Source organism: Dioscorea cayenensis, chromosome 4 (genome assembly GCF_009730915.1).
Source record: "Dioscorea cayenensis subsp. rotundata cultivar TDr96_F1 chromosome 4, TDr96_F1_v2_PseudoChromosome.rev07_lg8_w22 25.fasta, whole genome shotgun sequence".
NCBI lineage: Eukaryota > Viridiplantae > Streptophyta > Magnoliopsida > Dioscoreales > Dioscoreaceae > Dioscorea > Dioscorea cayenensis.
The window spans coordinates 5,482,433-5,509,885 of NC_052474.1; the positions used below are offsets into that span (position 1 = coordinate 5,482,433).

Genomic DNA, 27,453 nt, shown 5'->3' on the forward strand with positions numbered 1-27,453 from the left:
TATTATTATTGTTATAATCATCATCATTAGATAGAAAACATGTTCGAAGTGTGATTATTAAATAAAATCAAAGCATTCAATGTTAATAATTCCAATTAGTTGTATGTGTTCCATGCTAATATTAAAGTCCCATAAATGTTTGGTGTGATTTGACACATACAATATGGAGCATGTTGATTTTATTAAAAAAAATAGTTATTTATATTTTCATAAAATAGAAAACGATACAAAACGCACTTCTCACCCATTTATTTATTTATTTTTATGAAAGTAAACAAGTAATGACATTTGATATATATATATATGAAAATTAATATCTCAATGATAATACGAATGTTTTACACAATAAATATAGTACTAATAGATCAAAATTTCATTAGTTATTTTTTTTTTAATTGTAAAATATGATATCAACTCATAATTTTTTTAATCTTTATAATATTTTATTTAATTATGAAAATGACAATAAAAAAGTAACTCCAAATAGTGCCACAAGTTTAAAATGGTGATTCAATTGATATATAAATCTTTTTCATTAAAATATGTTCAATTAATTTTTTTTTTAAGTTTATTTTTCTTTGAAATATTTTATATATAACTTTAATATAATTAAAATTTGAGGTATTATATGGTTTGAGAATCAAGTATACAACATGTTCCCCTCATTTGATTGAGTTGATGTATAATTTTTCAAATATATTTTTTCCCTTACTTCAAGCAAACTCAAGTTCTCATTATTAAAACCACAGAAATCGAAAATAAATTTTTTAAATCATATAAACAATTAAAAAAATAGTAAAATTAGGATTATACAAGGTTAATTAAAATGCAAAACAAACAAATTATTTATCCATAATATAAATTTTTAAAAAAATAATTTGTTTTCTCGAATAAAATAGGATAATTACATATATAAATTGATTTGGAGTATAAGACAAGCGAGATGTGGCAAACATCCCAACATTTGAATGTGGCTGTCTTGTGAGAATCACTTTATTCTTCTGACCAAAATGATTAAAAATAATAATAATAATGAAATTAAATAAAATAAGAAAAAGGGACCCAAATAAAAAACACACGAGAACTTTGATTGCATTATTGAAACAAGGCCGAAAGTTTTTAATTAAACTCGCTACTTCGGATCATAGGTGGCCACTTTTACATTGGATCCACCTTCTCACCGTCTTTTATGAATCCTATGTTCACAATTGTGTGTGGTCATCAATGTAGCCTATGTAGTCGATCAACAACAGTAAAAAATGTTAGTGATAGTAGAGATTGAAGAAGAATTTAGTGGATTTTGAGGTGCATAGGAATACTGTCTTTTAAGAATTTAGTGGATTTTCAGGTCTGCACTAATTTTGACAAAGCAAGTGAAGATCAGATCTGTGCACATATAGACGCTGGGACACTCTTACACACATAACTAATATTAGTGGCGGAACTAAAAATCATAGATAAGGGAAGTAAATAAAACTTCATAAATAAAAGTTCAACTATAATCAAAATTAATAATCATTTTGTAAATAAGTCTTTTACATAAACCAGTACTATAAATCATCAACAAAGCAAATTCACAATTGTCCCTATAAGTTTTAATATTTTGAAAATAATGAATGATTGTTTCATTATATACCAATATAATCAAAAAAAAAATTTCTCGATGCATATCATTGAGCAACAATTGATCACCAATTCTATTACGTAGTTGAGTTTTCACAATATTCATTGTAGGGAAAACCCTCTCCACAAATGCAGTTGAAATTGATAAAATTAGAGCTAAATTTAAAATATTAAATAAATACATAAATACATAAATAAAAAAAAATTATATAAATTTAATTTATAATCAAACATAAGTCGCAGCTTCATCATCGGGTAAGATGAAATCAGTTATTTTTAGTTAGTAAAAAGCTAAGGGATCAATTGTAAATTAAATGTGGGTAATTAAGACATAAATTAATTAAATTAATATTAAATTGACTTATTCTCAAATTACAAGGGGGCAATTGCCCCCCTTCTCCACCATGTGGCTCCTTCACTGATTAATACTCACTCTCCTAGAAATATACTTCACCCATGATTCACATTCCTATTATTTATGAAAAGTTTTAATGTAGATTCAACAACCAATAGATTTTTTGTTGTTGGTTACTCTTATAATTATAGTTGATAAGAGATTTTAGATAGAATATCATTTTATAATTTTTTTAATTTTTTCTAAAAAAAACATATAAATATATGTATTTGTTATAAAATAGTGAATCATTTGCATATTCTATTTTATAATTAAAATTTTAAATAACACTAAATAGGGTTTTTCTTAAAAAAAATGTTTTTTATTAAATCTTAAAACTCCAATGAGTTTTAAAATAAATTTAAAATACTTAGGTTTTAAAGTTCACGCGTTAAATTCGGCCCACATTGATCGAAGTTGGCCACTCATAAATGGGATCACATTTGCCGCCATCCTTTCATGAATTTGGTCATTAGTGTAGACGTTAGATTGTTGTCACATTTTATCAAAATGATGTTTTTTTTATTAATTAAATATTACTGTTAAAAACCACTGTTGTATCTTGGAGGAGTTTTTAAATTTAATGTCATATTATATGAGTTTTTTTTTAATTATTTTTTAAATAATATAAAAAATAAAATATTTGTTGTAAAATAGTCAATCATTTGCATATTCTATTTATATTGCGAATTTTATTATAACAAATAAATAATATTTATGTATATATATATAGGTTTGAATCAAATAGTTGTTAAGCAAATTAAAAATACATATAGGTTTTAAGGTTTTTATTATTAAATTCACCATGTCCACTTACACACAGGATCTAAATTTCCTGTCCTGTATATTATTTCATAAAGTTTTTAAACATTGTTTGGTCATAAATGTACACATTCAACTGCGGTCAATTTTTGTAAAAGTGATGATTTTTCTAGTAAACGTTATGATAGATGGGTAGAGTTTTTACATATATTGTGATTTTATATTTTTTTTTAACTTTTTTAAAAAATATAACAAAATACATTTGTTATAAAATAGCGAATCATTTGTGTATTCTATTTGTATTGTTATCTTTGTGATATTTAAAACATTAATATTTGTTGACATGTATTTATAATTGAGCATTTAAATTATAGTACCTAGTGGGTTTTGATTTTTTTATATATTTTAAAAAAATAAAATACATTTATGTTTTAAAATTTACCGATTACACTTACCCGTCACAACATTAAATAACAGTAGACCATTCATACTCGTAAATAAAAACCATCATATATGTCCCATTGTTTTATAGATTCTATGGACACAATTTTTGTTTGGTCATTAATGAAAAAACTCAACCGATTTTGTAATAGCGAAAATTTATTTTTATTAAATATTACTACTAAGCAATGATTGTTTAATTATTTTAGATATATATATTATAAAATAATGAATCATTTGCATATTTTCTATTTCTATTTTGATGGTATTAAACAAATAATGTTTATATATATATATATATATATATATATATATATATATATATATATATATATATATATATATATATATAAGTTTAAGAAAATGACACAATGCTTGTTATTTTAAAAATACTAATAATATTTTTAAAATATATATATATATGTTTTTAAAAATTAAAAATTTAAAAATTAATAGTATATTTTTCAAAATGATGGGCTACAAAAATCCAAAAAGCTCCAAAAGACAAAAGTGTTTTTTTTTTTTTCTGTGTGCCCAATAAATTCAAGATATTGCCCAAGCATTTGAAAATAAGGCCCTTAGGCATTTTCTTTTTTATTAATAAATAAATAAATATGGTTTGCAAATATAATAAAGGATTATTATATAGCTAACAACTTCTGGGCCTATTAGTACAACCATAACAACATCTAGTCAAAATTCATATAAATAATAATAATAATTGTTAAGGTATTAAAAAAAATTTCATGACTTTGAATATTCCGAAAGAGTCATTTTTTCTTGGGTAAATTATCTAGTTGGTCACTAAAGTATTACCCAATTCCTATTTGGGTCACTGAACTAAAAAAAATTCTATTTGGATCACTTAACTAAGTAAATCATTCCAATCAAGTCACTATCACAGACGGCGTTAACGGAAGGCTAAGCTAGCTTGCCACCTCACCATTGGCCCTGCCTCGTCAGCAACATCCACACACTATTCATCTCTAACCATTCCCTTCTTACATCCAAACAACTCATTCATCTCCTTCCAAACTCCTCTTTCTCTTCTTCTTTATCTTCTCCATTTCCTTTTCCATCTCTTCAACCTTCATCTCCTCCTCTTCCTTCTCCTCCTCCTCTATTATCATCACCTTTTTTTCTTTCTCTTTCTCACTACTACTCCAGTCATCTCCATTAATGAGCATCACCTTTATCCTCATTTTCCCAATAAACAACACTTGAGTTGCAAACCTCATTGCCAATTCAAATTAAAAAAAAAACAAGCTCCTTCAAATTGTGAAGCAAAAACAAGAAGATTATTAAATCAATTGTGGGATTAATACCAAACAAGAGAGGATCAATGCATGCATCAAATCGCCTTCAAATTCTACCCGTCACTATTGACGTGCATGCAAATAAGTCATGCATTAATAGGCTTGAGTCCATGATAGCCATGCAGATTCATCAAGTTTCCATTGAAGATCTTTTTAACCCATGACATAGAGTGCATGAGGAGGAGACTTGCTTACTTCATTGCAAGTAGTGAAACTAAATCAAATGCAAAAGAAGCAAAGATTGTGATTGAGATCATAAATGAGTATACAGGAGAGATGGCAAGAGAAGGAGTTTGGAAGATGATGGAGTTGTTTGGATGTAAGAGGGGAATGATGACAGATGAACAGTGTGCGGGTGTTGCTGATGAAGGGAGGTCAATGGTGAGGTGGCAAGCCAGCTCAGCCTTCCATTAACACCGTCTGTGATAGTGACCTAATTGGAATGATTTACTTAGTTAAGTGACCCAAATAGAATTTTTTTTAGCTCAGTGACCCAAATAGGAATTGGGCAATACTTTAGTGACCAACTAGGTAATTTACCCTTTTTTCTTTTAATAGGTTATTTTTCGGACCTTCTAATATAAAAGTGGATGATGATGATATAAAAGTAGCTGATGTTGATAAAATTGGCTCTCACTTTTTTCACGGAAAACATATAATTAATTTTAAACAAAAACGTCAGATTTTAAACAGAAACTCATAATATTAAACGGGAAATAGTAACATATTAAGTGAAGAAGCAAAGCTAAACATAAACTATAAATATTAAGCGAGGAGTGCATGTTGTAAGATAAGAGTAAACTGTAATGACGAAAAAGAAAATGTACTTAAAAATGTAAAGCCTATCTAGGAAATTCAAATATTAGAGGGTCAATCTGAAATGTTTTGAAACTACGGTAGTGTTTGTTTCAAGGGATTTAGAGTTACATGTAACTCCAAATCCCTTACCTTTTTAAAATCCGGTGTTTGTTTTGATGTATTTCATTTTTCATGTGCTTTTGAAATCACATCATTGAGGGATTTTGGTTTACGGTCAAAATGACCGTAAAACCAAATCCCAGGAGTTCAAAACCAGTATATATGCATATGTATATATACATATACATATATATATATAAATCTATATGTATACATATACATATATACACATATACATATACATATATACACACATATATATGTATACGCATACATATATATACATAAATCTATACATATACACATACACATATATGTATGCACATACATATACATACATATATTTATATATACATACATGTATGTATATACATTCCCTAGATATACCTATATATAGTATGTTTACATATATAAATACACATATATGTATATATATAAATATATATGTATATATACACAAATATATACATATATATATATACATATATGCATATACGCAGACATATCCATACACTTATACACATGTTTTCCAATTCCAGATTTACAAATCCTTCCAAACAAACATAAAATCTTATAATACAGTAATTCCAGTTACATCCAACCAAACACAAGATTTGACTGCACTGTATTTTGAAAGCCAAGTATTTTCACTTACATTGTAACTAGAAATCCATTGCATTTACAATTACATCCAACCAAACGCTACCTACATGGATTTAGAATTCATTTTCTCTAATAATAATATATCTTAACTATATATATCAACATGAAACTTTAAACCCCCACAGTTATTATATTACATGAAAACAGATTTCTAGTTTTTTTATTTTTTATTTCCTGTACTTAATATCACAGAGATAAAACTTACGTTGCTTGCTTCAATTTAAATAACAACAAAGTTGTTTAATATTATTGTAAGTGAAAAACAATACATTTAGTTTTACATTTGATATAAATTGATATATATATATATATATATATATATATATAAATATATAATCACCATGCATGGTAAACGGCCAGGTTATCCCCGTTATACATCAATTCATATCTAAAATTTTTTAATTAAATAAAAAATAATTGGTGAAAATCATATCAATATAGTTATTTTTTTAATTAAAAAAACATTATTTAAAGGACGCATTTGGTTTGCAGGTAAATTAATAAGTTTTCTAATTAAAATAATGTATTCACTAGCTCCATATTTCAGGAATTTAGTATGATGACTTTTAGTTGATATCTCACATTATGATAATATTTCTTTACTTAGAAATGGAATAAAAATTTTAGTTAAAATACAATTAAAAATATAAATCACAATTAATATATATTAACTATAGCTTAATCAGTATATAATTATTAAAATATAAATAAAATAAGTGATAAAAATGTAAATTTAAAATGATAATGAGAAAGTCAGTGTTAAAAAGGTGACAAATGAATTTTTCATTAAAAACAAACTCTATTTTCATTAAAATTTACTGGCTGGTAGTAATCAAAGATAAACACTGTTGAGATTTTTTTAATGGACATTAGCTACAGTCAATAGGTAAAACTTTTAATCACAGGGAATATTTTCAGTTTGTTATGTTACTAAAAAACTAATTCAATAATAAATGATATTTTTAACATAAAATTAAATGAAAAGAATTTAAAATATACCAAATAAAAACCATGCATTTACATATTAAAAAAAAACTTTTAATTTTCAATTTTATTCTAATATATATTGATCTCATGAAAATGTTTTAATTATACAGTGACCTCTCTATAGAATTTGTATTATACTTCGTTATACTACTAATTAATATGATAAAAAATAATATTGAATTACTATCAAATAAAAAAAATGTAGTATTTGATTAAAACACAATGATTAAGTACAAATGACCATGCACATATTATTCACAAATAAAATCAATTTTAAAGAATTTTGGGAAAAAAATTATCTCGTCTTCAGCTAAGAAAAAAAAAATAAAAAGAGAAAAAAAAAAAAGTATTTTAAGATGAATTATACAGACGAAGTATTACAATTTTTAAGTGTAAATAAAGAAGCAGCACCCTTTAAATCATGCTCTTGCACATGCTCCATGGAATTTGTTTCATCCTTCATCTCCGCCTTTGAGTTACTGAAAAGTATTAAAATATTAAATAAGAAAACTAATTCAAAATCTATAGAATAAAAAGGTGAATAAATAAAATGTAGCATCATATATATATATATATATATATATATATATATTTTAAGCAAGAATGAATATTTAATGCAATGCATGCATTTGTGTTTAAATTATTTCCTTATTTATTAATAACATGAATCTCACATGCCTTTTTTTTTTTAAAAAAAAAAATAATGCATGCACCAATTCATTTGATTATATAGAGTTATAAATTTATTAGGTCAAAGATTTGGTCATAGCTTATCACTCATCATATAAATTAATAAATCTTTGTAAAAAAAATCATATATTTTTTCCCCTTCTTCTTGATATAAAAAATAAAATAAAATAGAGCATAAAAATCAAACCCGAATCCGTTCACCCAAACTCTAATATTATAATGAAATTCTTCTCAATAGTTTGTTAAAAAAATCAATAAATAATTAAGTTACTGATATGTTAAGAAGTCAAAGTACATTTGAGGAATTAGTTAAAAAATTAATAAGTGAATAAGAAAATCGAACAAGTCCTGACCCGAAACCTTAATCCTAATCATTAAATAAATATATTAAATAAACATTTGAGGAATTATGTTTGGCTAGGGGATAAGGGCTATTTTCCAACCAAGCATCTCCTAACATTGCATGAACTTATATTACAAGCAGATTTAATCATTAAATAAATATATTAAATAATTAATTTAAAAAAGCTGAACATTAATAAGCTCTTATTTTAACAAATAAGATCTCGATAATATTAATCAAGTCAAACTTTGGCCAACTCACACCATAATAATAATATTATGGCTCAATTCTCAACATGAAATCCCATTAATTGTTAGTTATTCAAGTAAAATTCATAGAACCTATTTAAAGATTGCAAACAAAATCCCAAACCTAATTCCATGTCTTACAATGTTCATCTAATATCTACCATTGAAGGTGCATGAATGGAATTAATACAAAGAAATATTTTAAATAAAAATAACACTATAATATTAAGTTGAATCCTCATTTCAAAATAATATCACATTAGAGTGAAGTTGCCCAACCAAAAAATTAAAAGTCACCATAATAGGAAGAGAAATTCTAACCCTAATTTTACCAGTAATATTATTTGGCAATTGAAAATATCCAAAAAAGCAGGGTTGGGTTGGGAATAAAAATTCCCATTCCCATCTCACATACAACAATTAAAATTTTAAAGATGCAAGAATTACTCTACCAATATCTTATAAGCAATTTAATTATTAAAATAAATACATTTAATTTTTTTAAAAATAAATAAATAATGTTAATAAATTTTACCATTAATTTGCAAAGATTTTTTAAACAGAAAATCCACCCATGATTCTAATAATAATCTCACATATGGTATATGCAATAATGCAAATGAAAATACATATATTTTTAGAATATATAAATATATTTGGCCCCCTTAAATCCATTTTTATCAAGAATATCACACATAATATTACCTTCAATTTAAGGTCCCTAAATATAACAGGAAGAAATAATCACCGAAAAAGAAAAGAAAATTTCAACCTTAACCCTAACCCTAACCCTAAAAATAATCTTAATATGCAAATAAAAGTGCATGTCAAAGTGCATCTGAAAACCATAAACAAACAATCAACAAATACAAAAACAACCTCTTAACCCTAACCCTAACCCTAAAAACATTCCTAATTTGCAAATGAAAAATGTCAAGGTCCATCATGAAAACCCAACAATATACATTATAAGAACATTAAAAAAAAAAAAAAAGACATGCAAAATCACAGTTGGCAAACCTGGTTGAGCAAATGAAGTTGTTGTTGTTGGCAGAGGAACTAGCCAAAATATTGTGATCAACAGAAGACTCAGGATCAACAATTAAGGTCTGTCTCACATCAAACATGTCCACAATAGGTTTCACATCTTCTTCCCCACCACCTTCTTCCTGTTGTTGTTGTTGTTGTTGTTGCAAGCTAAGCATAGCAGGCATATCATAATTCCCTACCACATTCATGCTGTTGCTATTACTATCATCGCCATTTTCAATGCTTTGATCAAACCAAAAATAATTCAAAAGTTGAGGATTATGTTGTTGTTGTTGCTGTTGTTGATGAAGAAGTGGAGGTAATTGAGGATCAAAAAGGTTATGATGATCAGAAAGAGGAGGAGGAGGAGGAAAAGAAGGAGGTGAAGAATGTGACCGGTAAAAGGAAAGGTGTTGAAGAACTAAAGAAAGTTCAGCAGTGAGAGCATGTATAGTTTGTTCAAGATCAACAATGATGCGGTAACAGCCGCCGACAGGGTCGAGAGCACGAGCATTAGATTGAAAGATGATTGAGCGCATGGCTTCAGCACGAGTGACAGGATCAAGACCACGAATTATGCGGAGGATGTTGCTGACGCCGAAGAGACGGTGAGCGTTGAGGAACTGGCGTTGAGAGTCGGCAGGGAAGAATGGGGCAAGAGTGCAGTCAGGGTTGCACTTGCGGCGTTGGTACTTGCAGGCTGCGCAGGCTTGAGAAGGAGGTGGTGGAGGACGAGAGGATGAAGAGGAGGGTGAGCTCATGCTCTATATTTAATTAAATGCATGCAATTATTAAAAAGGAGAATGATTCTTTCTTAGCTAACACAATTTAAATGGAGAAGAAGAAAAATAGAAGAAGAAGATAAAAGCAAGCTGGATAAGAAGAAATTTAAGATAATTAAAAAAGAATAAAAAAAAAAAAAATTACATACAACAAAAAGAAGAAGAAGGAAGGGAGAAAGAAGAAGGTGGTAATGAAGAGATTTATTATTATTATTATTATTAATATAATTATTGTTAATATTTTTGAAATGAAGAAAAAGAAGAAGAAGAAGGGGGAGGGAGAGAGAGATAGAGAATGGGTCTTTAACGGGAATACGGATTTTTAGGGTGTAGAGGGAGAGGTGGATTGAATATATATATATATATATATAAATGCTTAAATTTTTGTTTTCTTACTATATTTAATTTAATTTCAAATGACTTAGAATGGAGGGGCATAGTTATTTTTAGTGATTTTTTTTTTTTTTGGGGTCATATATGGAAATTGGAGTATATATTATGAAGGTGGTGCATTGCATGGGTGAAAAGGATGTTGGATTTTCACGCGTGGTGGTGATATAATAAATCCGTTATATGGGTCAAATTCCATATTTATATTAGGTGGCAGAAAGATATATTATTTTGTTATTTGGTTATTTGGTTATTTTTTTATTTTGAAAGATGGGTATGATTATCGCTTTTGAGGAGGTTTTACTGTTTGGCTAACTTGGCTTGGGATGGTTTATGATTTGTGTTTTTCTTGCACGAGGTCCACGTGTTTTTTTCTGTTGTGATTTTATGGTGATGTGGAATTTAAACTTTTTTTTTTTTAAGTTTTTTGAAGTATATTTATGTACATCTACATGTTATCCAAATAATCACACGATTAAAAAAATATTACACCAATGTTTTTTTAAATATTAATATCTAAACTATATTTATTTTTCTACGATTGCAACCTTTTTTTAATAAAAAATTATATTTTTTTATTAAAAATATCGAATGAAACAAATATTACATTTGAAATTATCATTGCAAACAAAAAAGATATTTTAAAAGTCAAAAAAAAAAATGATGTTATGATCATCGGGATTATAGGCAAATAATAATAATAATAATAATAATAAAAGTAAAAACCCTTTGATATCTTATCAGCTCTAAAGATCTTCAAAACCTTAAATTAGAATTTGCAATAAAAGTTTATTTTCTATTCCTAAATACTGGTATTTTGTAGAAATTTTTGAACTTTCTATATTTGGATTGATTTGTTATTCCTTTTTTAACTTTGACTCTTGTAATTTAAAAATACTACCTAAACTTATATATGGGCTAGGTTTAACTAATTCAAATTGAAATGGTATTTCAGTTAATCAGATTCAAAAGTTTTTGAAAATTAAATTAGCAACAAACAATCACAGATAATAAACACTGCAAATCTACACACTAATTAACAAATCACTAATAATTTAATTATTGAACCAAAAAAAATCCACATAAGATTACAGTAATAAATCACAGATAAAAAAGCTAAATATCAGCAGTGAATGAAGGCACAAAATGTTTCAAACTCAACCAGTGACCAGTGTCATACAAAACTCTAAAAAAATCTTTCTTACCGTCAAGTGCAAGTTTTGATCAATCCCTTTGCAAAATTTTGATATCATTTCATGTTTCTGGGAATGAATGCACTGCTGATGAAGTTATCGAGCAGGATCGAATTCTTCAAATCCCATCTTGAAAGTTTCAGCCATTTTTATCTCATCTTCTTTGCTCATCTTGCAGTTCCTCCAATCAGCTCTGTCTGGCACATTTAACAAACCGGCAAGCACCTGCAAATTTCAGTACAATATCAACACTGATTTAGCTCATCAAAGTGTTCTAAAACCAGCCGAAAAGTTACTTGAAATGAATTACTACATAATCGATGTCGGTCAAACACACCTCACGTCCGAACTGGACGGGGAATTTATCCTTTTCATCCACTGAATGCCACAATATTGTGCCGTCTGGAAGTTCAACATAAAAAACACTGGACTTCCCTTCAAATTGAGACCTCAATAATTTTCTGCCTTCATTGCGATCACCTGAAGAACAAGGAGAGTTAACATGTCCTTTTGATATTCTATTCAACTATTTTTAGGACGCGTTTGTGTCCAAACATGGCAGAAATAATGATTAATAAAAGGCAAAGAAGATGCATGGACAAAATTAATTGCTAGTTCCAAAGATACTCAATAGGAAAGCAGCAGTGAACAAACTAAATGTGACTTAAGAAAAAATATAGGCATATAGTTCTTGTTGTGTAGCATGCCTGTTTGTTGGGAATATTGTTTGCTTCAAGTAAGTTGCAAATAATTTTCATTCCAAGATACTATCTACATTTTCTAGTGCTATCAAATAGAACGAAATAAACACACCTTGGGCGCTGATGATTGCAAATTCAAACCCCAACTTCTTGGAAGCCAAATTAAAAATTAGCTGTGTGTTGGATACTTTGGACAATGGGATGGGGATTGCCTGCATAGAATTTCCAGTCATTTGTTAAGAAGCGAAAAATGACATAAATGGGAGCTTCTAAACCAGCTACAGGACAAAATAAAATGGGGCTGTCATGCAATTAACAGTCTCCACGCATTCGAAAGAAAAACAACACAAAACCATGCGTATTGCACATGGAAACAGAAACTAACTCACAAAGCCAAACAGAAAACTGAAACTCAATGAATTTTCTTCATTTTACAGGACACTCCTAGGCTGAAACATTCAATTTACGGTGCTAACATCATTGGGTATAAGTTTATTTGCCATTGTCTGGGCACACACAGCGTCTAATATGCTACAATTCACACAGATGTTGAGCAGTGAACATACAGTGGCAAGTATTTTATCATATCAGATTCTTTTGCAAAAAATAGATCTTTGTGTTGCATCACAATAAGCACGCCATGAATAAGACCATTAACCCAAAAGAGAAACTGATAAATAACAAAAAATGCATGGTCATAATGTTCCAAATAAGATCTACTTGTTAGCAGCTTCAGGCTAGTCCAGTCAGAATTATTGTTTACAAAACGATGGTATAACAATAAGAACATGCTTAACTTAGAATTTCAGTACATTTTACACTCAAGAACTTTGTCTCCAAGGAGACTAGATCATAGAAAATCAAAAGCATGGTAACAGTCTATATTGGAAATTATCCAGATGAAAGCTGTCTTTATAATAGAGAAACATAATAAAGAAGTTTCAAGGAAACCAAATTTCAATATTTCGGCATGATTGTTGAAGGACAATTTATGACATAGTTGATCACAATGAAGGGTAAAAGTTTGAACTTATAAATATTGGCGAAAACTAAATCCCATGGGAAAGATCCTATTCGAATTCCTTTCTTTCTTTATCAAGAGGGTTGATCACAATGAAGAGTCAAAGTTTGAACTTATAAATATTGGCGAAAACTAAATCCAATGGGAAAGATCCTCTTCGAATTCCTTCCTTTCTTTATAGAGAGGGTTTGGTCCCTAGAAAGATTGGCAAAGTCCTGCTAACTTACACACACACACACACACACACTGGTCTCTACAACATCATAGCATGGATCAAATAAAGAAAATATGAATATCATAAGAAGAGGTCCTTCAAACCTGAAGATTAGCATGAGATATATTCTGCAAAAGGTATTCAAAGAAAATTACAGCCTTTCCCTGTTTCTTGAAGTACATGTTGACAGCATTCTTGAATATCCCAAGTTCCTTCTCCGCATCAGGAGACATTGTGAGAGTATGAGGGTGGTGCTCAATTGGTACCAATAATACATGATGATCAATTAGCGGACCCTTAGCAAGTGCCAAGTACCAGCTTTCTCCGACACTAAGTATAAGATGTGACTCAACATCTGGGCTAGACAAGCAGAACCAGCACCTCTTCCCCAAGCTCCGTCTGTCAATAGATATCCACAGACTCATTAGACATGCATCTTATGAAAAGGTCAAGTGAGATAATAGAGCTCAAGAGTTAGAAGATCAAGGGGCTGTCATCATATGAACTTGTATCAAGATAGAAATATAATAGCCATGACCTACAGCATCAAATCATGTACAGATAATAATTACATCATCCACATCACCAACCAATACCATATATTCCAAAGCTAAATGGAAGAAAATTGAAAATCATGTTAATACTGACCTAGAAGTTCCTGTGTTCCGAGATCCATGTTTCCCCTTAGTATCTCCTTCCTCCATAAATTCATGATTAAACTTGCAATCAGGACCACGCTCACATTTTCCTAAGTTAAGGAAATCAAAGCAGACATTTCTCTGAGATTGCACTCTCGCATCATCATCATGTCGAAAGTTGCAATTTTCCCCTCGAGCACAAGATCCCCTAGATGTGAAATTGAAACACAGTTTTTCTCTATCTACACCTCCCTGCCCCTGCCGCTGCCGCTTTTTTGAAACATCATAACGCCAATATTGTGCATCAAGATCATCATTGACAGATCTCTTGGCAGCTTCTCTTGAGTGGCTTTTCTTCTCTGTGACTAAGTACGGTGACAATGTAGTGTTGGGAGGTTTACTGCAAATATCAGCAGCAGACATGGTAGATGCTGGAGTAGGAGAAATCGCATGAATAAATTTCTGAGAAGCATGTGTAGCATACAAATGGTTATTAAATGCATAAGAGGTATTATTGCAGCTCAGCCAAAAAAAAAAAAGGGTCATGAAAAGAATTGTGTTAGCTTCAAGCAAACTGACAAAACTTTCAACGGCTTTTCTGGTGTTAGTCATATGCTTATTTGCAGAAAATGAATGTAGAGAACATAATAAGCGAGCAAGTATTTAGTGGAACTAAAGAAATGGCCTTCTCACTCAGATGCATAATAAGCATCAAGGAAAATTAGAACTACAAGCAGAGAGACTCAAGTGAAATTAAAATAAAATAAACCCTGATATGATACAAACGGATTCCAGTTGATCAAGTTATGAAATATGGAATGAAATGGTTCTGTCCTTCATATCTCCAAGACACTGACAATCATTTATCCATATGCAACTTAATACATGATCCAAAACAAACCCAAATTTCAACTTATCCAAACTTATTTCACCAGCAAGAAAACACCACCAAAATGTTCAGTTATGCTTCCCCTACACTCGTGTACAGTATCTTGTAAAGCATTGATGAAACACTAAATTTTAAAAAGTAGCCAATAATTATCTGCACCTCTATTATATTGTATCCCAGTTCTCAACCAGCATCCCACGTTAACAGAATGATATGAAGCCCAAACCAAAATATAGTACAATATAACAGTCAAGAACAAACCAACATTTGAACAAAGCACTAAAACTGCAGAAAATCATATAGAGAACGTTAAGTGCTCGTCAAAGAGATATGGCATACTTGTTTTTCCCTATTGCCAACTGCAGCGAGTCCTATGAAACGTGTAACATGTGCAGCATCAATATTAGAGTAGGGTTCCCGGTCATAAAATACACCTTTGGTACCCGCAATGTGATATCTACAGACAACAAACAGCATTCTTGATCACAAAGTAGTCACATTCTCCGCCTAATTAAAAATGTCATCTTTTATTTTGTTTACAGAGATGAAGCACATAATGGCAAGCAAGAGAAAACCCACTGACCGAGGCTTGATCTCCGCCACCAACTCTGCCACAACAGGATCACAACCTGAAGGATCCATCACTCCTGGTGGCGCTGCAGAAGTATCAGCGCCATTCACAACTCCACTCGGCCATTCATTAGTAATCACAAGTCAAGGACATCCAAAAACTCAATCTCAAACAACAAAACTCCATAAAATAAAACTAACATCTTTCGCAAAGGATATGTCATAAAGATATCAACAATCCCAGGCTCCTCCGCCAAAGCCCGCAGCGCATCCACATCATCCCGGGTATACCTTCCATTCCCCTCCGCATCAGGCGAGCTCTTCCCGCTCAAATACACCACACTCAACCCTTCAACACCATTTCCAAACATCAAAAAACTTCAAATTAAAAATAATAATAAAAAAAAAACCTAGGGTTTTGCATTCCGCACCGTGGAGGGAAAACCGCCCACTACCACGGAGCCAGAAAAGGTTAGCACAGAGCTGGAGGCCATCAGTCTTGAAGCCACGGTTAGAGGGGTGCTGGGAGGCGCCGGAGAGTATCTGAGAGGCACCGAAACCATAGTCACCGATGAAGTAGGTGGGGATGGGAACAGCGGAGCGACCATCGATGAAGTCCGAGAGATCAGAGACGAGATCAGGGGACTCAGAGAAGAACTGACCAACGATTAGCAGGGCGTCGAAAGGCCCAGCTGATTTGGTGACCTACCAAAAAGGAATAACGTCGAACACTTGGTGGGCATGGTTTTGGTGAGAGAGAGAGAGAGAGAGAGAGAGAGAGAGCAGAGATGAGGAGGAGGAGAAAAGGAAGTACCGAGAGAACGCGCTTGAAGAGGAGGTCGATGCGGCCGAGAACGTCGCCGCAGAGGAGGATTCGCGGCGCCGAGCTCGACATTTGAGAGAGCGCGCGCGCGAAGATCGAAGAAGAGTGACTACGAGAAAGAAAGGCGTGCGGATATGTCTCGTTTTAATCACTAAATTTTAGAAATATATAAATATTGTTCTGGTTTTAAAATTATAAAAAAAATATTTATATATTTATTTAGATCATTTTCTTTCGCATTATTAAAAACTTAACAGATTTACTTATTTACTAAATTGTTTAAGATTTTAAATTTTAGCACAACTAAACATGTATTAATTTTTTTAATAACTGAATCATAATTTATTAAAAATAAAAAAATAAAACAAACCTGTTAGCATAGGGAGAGAATATAATCAATTAAAAGATAAAAAAAAATTATAAAGACCTCCTAAGGAATCAAGCAATATCACAGAGGTGCTTCAAAATAAAAATTTGATCATCAATTTAAACTGATAGACCATCCGTTGGATTTAAAGGATGAATAAATAAAGTTGAGATTTTTTTATAGTTGAAATCAACTGTCTAAATCTACTTTAGAGAACAAAAAGAAGATAAAAAAACATGCAGTTAATTTTAATAACAATCAAATGAAATGGTAATATAGTGCATGCAAAATACAATCATTTTATTTTAATAAAATGATCTAACAAATAGCCTGATTTAACAAATTTTCAAATCAATGAAGGTTAATGTCACACTTTAGGAACTAAGGTCTCAAGTTTTCTATCTTGCTTGTGTTTGGGAGGTCTCAAGTTCGAAACATCTCAAGCACAATGCCAAAAATAAAATAGTGATTGTCATCAATTTATCAAAAAAAAAAATTTCAAATCAACGGAAGTTAATGTCACACGTTTTTTAAGCCTTCACATGGATTAAACCCTCTCAAGGATAGTTGAAGAGCAAGACAGGTTGAAAATTTGGTTATGATGATCCCCGAATAAAGCATGCATTAATTTACAGGGCTACTTGATATGTTACTGTTACATAATAAAAAAACAATTATATATATAATTATGGCATGAAGTATATACTATATTGCTCAAATAGAAAATAAATATAGATTTATCCAAAATAATAATAAATAAATAATTCTAGCTAAATTTTATTTGCTTCGCCCATTTCTGGCGATCATCAAATTATTTTTCTTATTTATTTAGTATTAAAATAACTTTTCTTTTTATCACTTTTATTTATATAAAACGATATCATTAAATATTTTTTTTAGGAATTCCTCGAAAAATCCAGCGCCGCGAACTCCGGCGGCGGTGTCGATGGGATCGCCACCATGCCCAGAGGTGCGGCGAAGCTCGCCGGCTCCATGGATTACGAGATGAGGTCAATCAGGCTTTGTGCTGTGTGTTGGTGTGGATCAAGCTTCTGCGAGCCTGAGGTAAAATTAGCATCGATTTTATGATTTTTTTTTTTTGTGCAATTAGGGCGGAAAATTACACATCGTTGAGCATTATTTGGTAGAATTTGTGGGATTCTTGATGAATTGTGATTCTGGGATCAGTGGTAGTCCGGGAAGACGCTGAATGCCTCGAAACTCGAGGAGGGTGTTCGTGTCTTCGCCGGACGGTGTGCTTTGTGGTTCGTGTCCCGTATGAAAAATGAGAGGCATTGCCACGCAATTTTTTAATGAAATCACTATATATTTATATATAGTACCCAATCATCAATTGTTGTATATGATTGAATTGTGAAACCATGATGGATTATTGAATTAAAGAAAATGCAGGATAGAAGCATATTTCCTTTGCAACATTTTAATGTTTTTTCTTTCCTTCTATTTTCTGCTTTTTCCCCCCTGAAAATGACATTCAAAGGTGACTATTTTCTGATTTGCAGATTTGTTCTCATGATAAAAATGATCTGGAAAGTTGAATCTGGGCTTGGATTTTTAATCTAGCTTTCATGCATGCATGTTGGAATATAATATATATATATAACAGACTAAAATGGTTGGTTAGCTGATTGCCCAATATTGGAACTCTGTGCAGTCAGCAACCATATCTTCTGGAATGGTTCTTGCACTAGGTCAGACGGGCGTGGTGAACACACTCAAGCTACTAATCTACTATGTGAGTCAAAAATCGGGTCTAGTGTTTGTGCACACGCAAAAGTTCTATAATTGAGAACTTTCATTATGTCTTTTGTGTGGTGAGATAATGGAATTGCATTTGATTTGCATTCATCTTCCTTCATGTATTCATTCATTTCATGATTCAAATTCACATATGGCTATATAATGATTACGGAGAGCATATGGCGTCTGCTTTTCATTGTTTTTCAACAGATTCTGTTGATCCAATATTTCTCATTGTGATACCTACAGACAGAAAAGTGAAGGCATTTTGGAGTTTTGCTGGGATGATGTTTGTTTAATTTTGACTGGATATATTTTTTCGTGGGTTTGATAGTGCTTGAAAATGGCTTTGTTTTGCAATCCTTCAGAAGAGGATTGCAGTAAAAAGTTTGCATATTGGATTGGTTGATTTCTGTGTGTGTGTGTGTGTGTGTGCGCGTGTGTGTGTGTGAGACCATTTCCTATTTGATGTAAATGCGCCTTGAAGGAGGTTTTCCAATGGAGAGCAAACTTCTTTTCGATTCTCATAAATGTAGAGTGCTTGATTGGTTGATATTCATACTCCAGTGCAAAGAATATTGAAACAAGGTGCCATCTTTTGCCAGAAGACCTATTATCAAAAGAAATCTTTTAGAAGGGGCTCATGATGGAAGCATTTCATTATGTTTGCCAGAGATTCATAGCTTTTCAATGATTGAGGTTCATCTACATTTCAATGCCAATGGCCACTTTATTTGCTCTAAAATAGGGTAACACTACCATATTCTTTATATGATGGTTGGAGAAGAGAATTAGCAGATTGAATTGCAAGTTCTTTTTGCCTTTCATGAGTAATGCTTAGACTTATTTATTTTGTTTTGCTGAGGAAAAATGGGACAAAAAAGACAGTGATAGGAACAACATAATTATTTTGATATTGGCCATGCTTGATGCTCTAACCACAAATATTGTGGGTGAGCAGTATTGGAAACAGAGTACAAAATTGGTTCTTCATAATGTCTGATCAGTTTTGCATCCTGTTGATAGCAACCATTCTCCCAAATTATATACAAAGTATACAGTTGTTTCATGATGTAACGTGGTGTGCATATTGTTCATATTTTATCAGGGTTTTGCCTATACTTTATAGCTGGCTAGTTTGGGTTTTTTCTTTCGCATGTTCATCTGAACTCTATAAAAATTAAAATTTTACATTGCTTTGTATATATGAAGGTTATGTTAAAAGACGTATAAACTGTATAAAATTCTTTATCCTAATGTCTGTCATGCAGGTCTAAATCGGTCTCGCCTGTGTGGTTGGCATTGTTCAACACAAAGCTGGCCACAAGTGCAGCTTTCACAGTACCCTGTTTGGTAAGCTAATCTGCTAGTGGATCTACCTGCCATTGTCTGATCTTCACTGTCATCTGCCAGCTTGTGTGTTACTTCCTTGAAATATGCACATCCTCATTGACTGCTATGTTTGTGAAATTGTGGCTGTTAGTTGTCCTGTTAGAACTTGGAGTATGAGCAGTAGGTCGCGAGTAATTACATAGGACCATTTCCATACCTGCAAATCTGTCTAGATAACCATCTGCCATATATTCGATATTTGCTCTTGTTTCCTTTTGGAAAAAAAAATTTGAACATTTCTTTTTTCTTTTGGGTAATTGATATTCGAGATGCTTCATGTAGAATAAATTCTCAACCAACCTACCAACTGGATGAAATGAAAAAGCATGCATTGAAGAAGATAAGTAAATCGAAGAGAAACGGGTGAGGACTACTTATTTGCAATTAGAGTGAAACTTAAAGTTGCCTTCACCTTTGTTGTCCAATTGGTGATGACTAAGGAGGTGAGGACATTAATGAGTTTGGTTTAGTGAATCTAGTTTACCACCGTCTTGACGGAGCCCTTATTATCTAATAAAACTATCCATAAGTCTTGCATTTCATATCATGAAGCCATGTTGTAAGATCTTCTTGTCTGTTTTTAAGTTGCTGTTGGCTCGGTTCTTGAATTAAAAGATACACTTTGTATCACTGTTGGCTCTGTTCTTGAATTAAATGATACACTTTGCATCTTATCGGTGTGTTTGGAGCTTCCTAAGCAACTTTGAAAGATTAATGGCATTAAAAGGTTTAAGGTTGGGTTTTGTGTTGGGGGGACCCTCCATTATTTTGCTGGTCATTTTGCTTCAGAAAAAGTTAACTGCTGTGATCAGTAAAATTTCCAAGTTGCTTGAATTGGGTGGAAATTAACAGATGATTTTCTATTTTCTTGCAAATTTTAGGCCTAAACTATTTGTCTTTGATATGATATTCGAAAAAGATGCTCTTTGTAAAATAATTTCATCTTGTGATTGCTTCAGCCTTTGAAATTCTCATAATATGCTCAGTGCTTAGGCACTCAGACTCATTCAGATGCTTAAAAAATAACTGGACATTTTTGAATCAATTGTGGGTTTCAATCTGATTTGAACCGAAGCTGCCAGAGATTTTGTGATTTCATCTTATATCAAATTCTTTGATAATTTGCTTGCTTTTTTTTTTTTTGGATAAGATAAGATAATTACAGTTATCTTTTAACCACCTGTTAACAATTGTAATAGAAAGGACTGCGCTTTTCCCTATGTAAAGAAAGAAAAAAAAGACTGTGCAATCAACTGTGAACACATATCTGGTTCTTACTAAGCCACAAGGTTTTCAATTCTTTCCCTTGAGTTGGACTGTCATGAATGGGTTTCCAGGCTGGGATTCTTTTAACTTGAGGTTGTTGTTAAAATACCAAGTGGGAAAAGGTTAGTCAATCCTTTTCAACCTTGTTAGTTGGTATTTAAAATATATGTGAATTCGTTGTCAGAGATAAGATTCAGGAAACATCTCGGGAAGTGAGAGATACTGATCCTTGTATGTTTTTCTTTTTATGTTTTACAGTCTATGATCTTTTTTTCTTCCCTTCCATTTGAAGCCATGTCTCAAAACTAATTGAAACCTAGAGTTTCCATGAGCATGATATTACCCTAGATCTAACCTGCTTCACTGTCCTTATGTCTTATTTTCATTTATGCTACAAGCCCATGTGACCTTCATAAATAACCCACCACCACTTACTTCTTAGGCAGAGGTAAATTGACAGAGGAAGAGATAAGTAGGAGGCATCTAGTCATTTACTACAATATTCACAAGATTGTCTACCTCCACTTTTATTTTCTCTGGCTTCCTTATTAAATACCATGCCATGGAGAGGTTTGTGGCCCTTGTGGGTGTCCCTTACCTATTCAATGACTAAACCCATAAACCCCCAAGAAGATGAATGTATGCAAAATGCACCTTGTCAACAACAAAAGCTCAGTTCAATGCTAATTGCTGTGCTGAGGTAGATATTAGACATGGGTTAGTCTTAAGCTTGTAGGACATTTGATTACATTCTGGGAAGAGAAGGGTGCTGGTTCAGAGTATTTGTTGAACGGGCCTTACTGCCATAATACTGGGATAGCAGTTGACCTTTCCTCTGTTACAGACTTCAGGTGGCTGGTGATCTATGAATGGACACTGTTAGTTGTTGCAATTGTAACATCTGTTTCTCCTCTGAGAGTTGTCTGAGGTGGTTGTCAGACTTGTGAGATTACCTTGAATGGGGCTGCAAATTGATGGTGCTAGGGTGGTGCAGTTGTTGTTATATTGAGTTGTGGTAACTAGGTATAAGATCAGTAACTATTCAGTAATACATGAGGCAAGGAGAAGAACATGTTTAGATACGATTTCCTAGAAAGTATCATTTGTTGATGTAGTCATAGTCTCTATAATTTAATTTCATTTCTCCGATTCTTTTGTTCAGTACAATAAACTCGTTATGAAGATAACTATGCATCACTAGTCATGGAGGGATGAGAGAGAATTTAAGCAAATGACGCATTTTATGATAGGAGAGATATATTAAAATAACGAGAGCAACTGTTGAACATGGGGGAACTCATAATATTAGTTGTGCACTGATTCATAATATTAATTGTGCACTGATTGCCAAACTAGCAAATGGTCAGTGAAACCACTTTAAGTGTGAAATGATGGCATTCCATGAACTCTAAATCCTCTTTAAAGTTCTCAAGTAGTTGCCCGTGTTAGGATTGTGAATAGACTATTAGCCTAGAGACCTTGTGGTAGTTAGTTGAAGGGATTATGGAAGCGCTTCTCTTTTGTTGTGAAGAATTCTTACACCAACCATGCATTATGTCAGAATAAATGACTGAGCTGTTGTGGGTCACTCTTCTCTTAAAGACAGCAAGTCCGTATTGGCCCCTGCTTTGTATTCCCTCGCCTACAAATATCCACAGGTCAAAGCAGGAGTAGTGATAAGGAATAAGTTGGATTTGAGGTACAACACTGACTTTGTTTCTTCTGTTCCCATGGCCTGGAAGAAAGTGGAGCTTTCTCTCAACTTCTTGCTCTTACTCTGCATAGTTAGACTATCTCAAGGTCCTTTTTTGTTCTATTTCATCATGTGCTTATTTCCTGCTACTCTTTATGATAGCTGTTTTGTATTATGAGTGCCTACTGTTTACACTAGTTAGTGGTCCTTCATTATCATGGTTCTCTCTTTGGTTCCCTCTAAACTGGTATTTGAGTTGTTTCCTTTGAGAAAGATGATTGTTTGGGTTGTGTAAATCTTGATTCCTTTCAAAGCAATATTCATTCCCGTTGCACTTCCTAACCAGTGTGGGATTCAGACAGGGTATATTTGAGAAATTCACTTCTTTTATATCCTCAAAGGGCCCTAGTTTTAATTCAAACAAAGGTTCTGCTGTTATCTTTTCCAGAAGTTTTTTTTTATTGGGTTAAAATTTTAACCCTCCCTAAGTTTAGCAAATACATGATCACTGTCTTAGTGTTGACCAAAAGTTTTCTCTAGTTTCTTAATTTTTTCCTTTTTTTTTAATATGTAAATAGAAATATTTTGGATCCAGGGAAATGGGTTATAAAGAAGTAAAAGAACATATAATTTTGCAGGGAAGGAGTTCATCAAATCTAGGCATCCATATCTGAGAACAGCAAGTAGCTTCTTATCAACAGAAGCACCCGCATATGACTACATTATAGTTGGAGGAGGCACAGCTGCTTGCCCACTTGCTGCCACTCTCTCTCAGAAATTCAATGTTTTGGTGCTGGAGAGGGGTGGCTCCCCCTATGGCAATCTGAATGTCTCCTACTTGCAGAACTTCCACATATCTCTTGCGGACACCTCCCCCAAATCAGCCTCTCAACCATTCATTTCCACTGATGGGGTCATCAATGCCAGAGCCAGAGTTTTGGGAGGAGGCACTTGCATCAATGCTGGCTTCTACACAAGAGCCAGCCATAGGTATGTGTTGGTGTCCATTTTGATTCTTGTCAGTCAATTACTTTTCATCTTTCTATGCCTTGCTTGCATAATTGGTAATTCTCCTACAATAGTTCTTTGGGCACATTTAGGCAAATTTGTTTTCATTATCGTTAGGCAAGTTTGTTTTTCTTTTGCATCTGAAGAATAAGGTTTCATTAATCACTTCTGGAGAAGTGTAATTTTTGTTTTGCTTTTGCTTTACTCTTCTTTGAGTGCGTTATCTTTGTCTCCATATTTGAAGATACTATTCAAGGATATAAAACTGCTGATTTTGGAAATGCTTTGTTCATTTTGAGGATTCTCATATATATAGTTTTTTGTTTTTGAGAAACAAATATATTTAGTTACCAGATTAATATGACAAAGGATGGTATCTTGATAATAGATGTCATTTTCCATGGGTATATTATCACACTCTAGACTAAGAATAATTGATGTTCCATTAATGAGAATGTGGCATTTGGGATTGGCGTCCAACATTTAAGCTTGTGTCCTTATTTTATGAAACTTAAGAGAGCATTGGTGCCTATCTAGCAATTTAGTTTTGTGGTATCAGGTTGGTAAACTGACAACCCCAGTGTCAATGCACTAGATGTGTCTTTTTAGTAATAAAGAATCTAAAATTATGTTGATCTTAAATGTGTGGGCCTTAGAAAGGACTTTATGAACGACCAGGAAATGGATCACTGAAAGATGGTTTGCCAATTAACACGATGCTTCTCTACTCAGAAACAATTAAACAGTGCTTTTATTGTTTCTGGGACCTACAAGCCCTTATTTAATATTTTTTTTTTCTGTTTTTTGTTTTGTCAATTCAATTCCTAATAGTTGAAGCTGTCCAACAGCTGAGATTGTCTACTGAATTTCATTAAAGCCATAACTGGAAATAGAAACTTTAGAAAGGAGCGGCTGTCAGGGCCAATATTTTTTTAATGCGTATTCTTGATCCATGGTGTCTCACAGTTATGTGCTGAATTGTTCTGTCACTTCTGAATTGTGATCAAACCAGATCTGTAATTTTTTTAAGTCTTGCAGCATTCTGATTGATGATCACTGAACAAAATTCACATGCTTTCTAGAAGTTGCTTGAATTGCTGACAGAATTCTTGGCATAGCCTAACCATTTCAATCATTTTTTATTTAAATATTATCGCTTAAGGAATGTAAATACCTATATTTCCCTCCTCTTGTTTTTGGTAGCTTTGTGCGTGAAGCTGGTTGGGATGCTGATTTAGTAAATAAGTCATACCCTTGGGTCGAGAAGCAGATAGTCCACTGGCCCAAACTGGCACCATGGCAGGTTGCACTTAAAAATGGGCTTCTTGAAGCCGGTATCTCACCATTTAATGGATATACATTTGACCATATCTATGGAACGAAGGTTGGGGGCACTATCTTCAATGAGCATGGCTTCCGACGCACTGCTGCTGATCTTCTTCTTGCTGGGAACCCTAAGAACCTGAGAGTCTTGCTTCATGCAACCGTGCAAAAGTTAATCTTCGATACCAGAGGCAATTGCTCTAAAGCTGCTTATTCAGTTGGATTTAAATTGATAGGAGAAGTCTATCTTCACTTTTTTCATCACATCTCAAGATGAAAGTAAGACACATTGTGCTCATCCGAGTTATTCTGATTAAGTTCAATGTGACAGGGGGAAGGCCGAAGGCAATTGGAGTGCTGTTCATGGATGAGTTTGGTGAGAAGCACCGGGCTTTCATCAATGCCAATAGTCAGAGTGAAGTCATCGTATCATCTGGCACTATAGGCAGCCCCCAGCTGCTTATGCTGAGTGGTATCGGACCGGAGAATGAACTCAAGAAGCTGAACATCCCAGTGATCCTCCACAACGAATATATAGGCAAAGGATTATCTGACAATCCCATGAATGCCATCTTCTTACCAACCAAGAAGCCTATTGAACAATCTCTGATCCAGACTGTTGGTATCACAAAATTTGGCGCCTTTATTGAGGCCAGTAATGGGTTCGGCCAGTCGTCTGACAGCATACAGTGCCATCACGGCATCATGTCTGCTGAGGTCTAATGCTAATTTTATCCCATATATCCCTACTTTCTTTCAAATTCCTTATCTCCGGGACTTGATGGTAGTCTATTCTTGCACATTTTTTTCAGATTGGGCAGCTCTCCACAATCCCTCCCAGACAGAGAAGCCTAGATGCCGTCAAAGAGTACGTGAGAACTAGGCACGAAATTCCCCGGGAGGCATTCCAAGGTGGCTTCATACTAGAAAAGATCGACGGCCCACTCTCCACTGGTCATCTCTCCTTAATTAACACCGATATCAATTCCAATCCATCCATTACATTCAACTACTTCAGCCATCCTGCTGATCTCCAGCGGTGTGTTGAAGCGATCCGAACCATCGAGAAGATCATACAAACTGAGCAGTTTGCTGATCTCGCGGAAGACAACTTCCACACGAAGGCGATGTTGCTCAACATGAGTGTCAAAGCGAACGTCAACTTCATACCGAAACACACCAATGACACTGCATCACTTGAGCAGTTTTGCAAGGACACTGTGATCACAATCTGGCACTACCATGGTGGATGCCATGTAGGAAAGGTCGTTGACAATAACTACAAGGTTATCGGCATTGATAATCTACGCGTTATCGATGGTTCCACCTTCAACAGCTCCCCCGGTACAAACCCACAAGCAACTGTCATGATGTTGGGCAGGTATGAGCACTGAAATGAGCCTCAATTTTAATTATTTATCAGATATATATATATTTATAATCAGAAACTCTTTGTTTGTTATTTGGAATGGCCAGATACATGGGGGTGAAGATCTCAACGGAGAGGCTAGGAAAGCCATAATGCAAGAGATTGGATTGTTAATGTTATTGAGTGAATATGATTATATTGCAGTGAATTTTGTTTGTATTTAGGTCCAAGCATGAAATAGTATTTAGATGTTAGTGCAGTACCTTCCTTCATAGATTTGTAGTTTTTAATAGATAGATATGCTGAGAGTGATGTTGTTTCTACTATGCCTTAATGTGTGAGATTGCTTGTAATCCTTTGTGATTTCATCAGCATTAGATTTATCTGAATAATTGCTGGTGTCTTTTTATTTATATATATATATATATTTTTTGAAGGAACTCAAATATCATCATATTAACTACTACAATGATTATTGAGAAGATTAATGATGAATCTAAAAGTGAAACAATAGTTAATTTGTTTTGTATGTGCTGGCATGGTAACTTATGTATTTGTATTATATTAAGTCAAATTCTCAACCTCTCTTTCATTGGTTAACTTGGCTTTCAAACAAGTAGGGATGTTCATCAACCATAT

The 27,453-nt window shown here is 32.8% G+C and overlaps 3 protein-coding genes and 1 long non-coding RNA gene across 4 annotated transcripts; 2 read left to right on the forward strand and 2 right to left on the reverse strand.

Moving 5' to 3' along the window:
• Nucleotides 1-9,212: 9,212 nt before the first annotated feature.
• LOC120258596 (LOB domain-containing protein 7-like) lies at nt 9,213-10,175 on the reverse strand. Its single transcript, XM_039266056.1, has 2 exons — nt 9,395-10,175; nt 9,213-9,223 (listed from the first exon to the last, which is right to left on the reverse strand). The coding sequence occupies exons 1-2, from the start codon at nt 10,173-10,175 to the stop codon at nt 9,213-9,215; spliced, it is 792 nt and encodes a 263-aa protein (XP_039121990.1).
• A 1,447-nt stretch (nt 10,176-11,622) lies between these two features.
• LOC120259034 (zinc finger CCCH domain-containing protein 59) lies at nt 11,623-16,761 on the reverse strand. The gene is made up of 10 exons (XM_039266566.1): nt 16,627-16,761; nt 16,244-16,517; nt 16,032-16,161; nt 15,826-15,945; nt 15,582-15,699; nt 14,364-14,815; nt 13,820-14,114; nt 12,593-12,692; nt 12,117-12,259; nt 11,623-12,004 (listed from the first exon to the last, which is right to left on the reverse strand). Exons 1-10 carry the CDS (start codon nt 16,705-16,707, stop codon nt 11,876-11,878), a joined length of 1,842 nt encoding a protein of 613 aa, XP_039122500.1. The 5' UTR covers nt 16,708-16,761; the 3' UTR covers nt 11,623-11,875.
• A 1,021-nt stretch (nt 16,762-17,782) lies between these two features.
• LOC120258842 lies at nt 17,783-18,876 on the forward strand. Its single transcript, XR_005536024.1, has 2 exons — nt 17,783-18,067; nt 18,678-18,876. It is a non-coding gene; the product is annotated as an uncharacterized LOC120258842 (long non-coding RNA).
• A 4,120-nt stretch (nt 18,877-22,996) lies between these two features.
• On the forward strand, nt 22,997-27,206 carry LOC120258841 (protein HOTHEAD-like). The gene is made up of 6 exons (XM_039266288.1): nt 22,997-23,221; nt 23,753-24,104; nt 25,326-25,636; nt 25,777-26,162; nt 26,258-26,826; nt 26,922-27,206. Exons 1-6 carry the CDS (start codon nt 23,152-23,154, stop codon nt 26,965-26,967), a joined length of 1,734 nt encoding a protein of 577 aa, XP_039122222.1. The 5' UTR covers nt 22,997-23,151; the 3' UTR covers nt 26,968-27,206.
• The last annotated feature ends 247 nt before the right edge of the window (nt 27,207-27,453 follow it).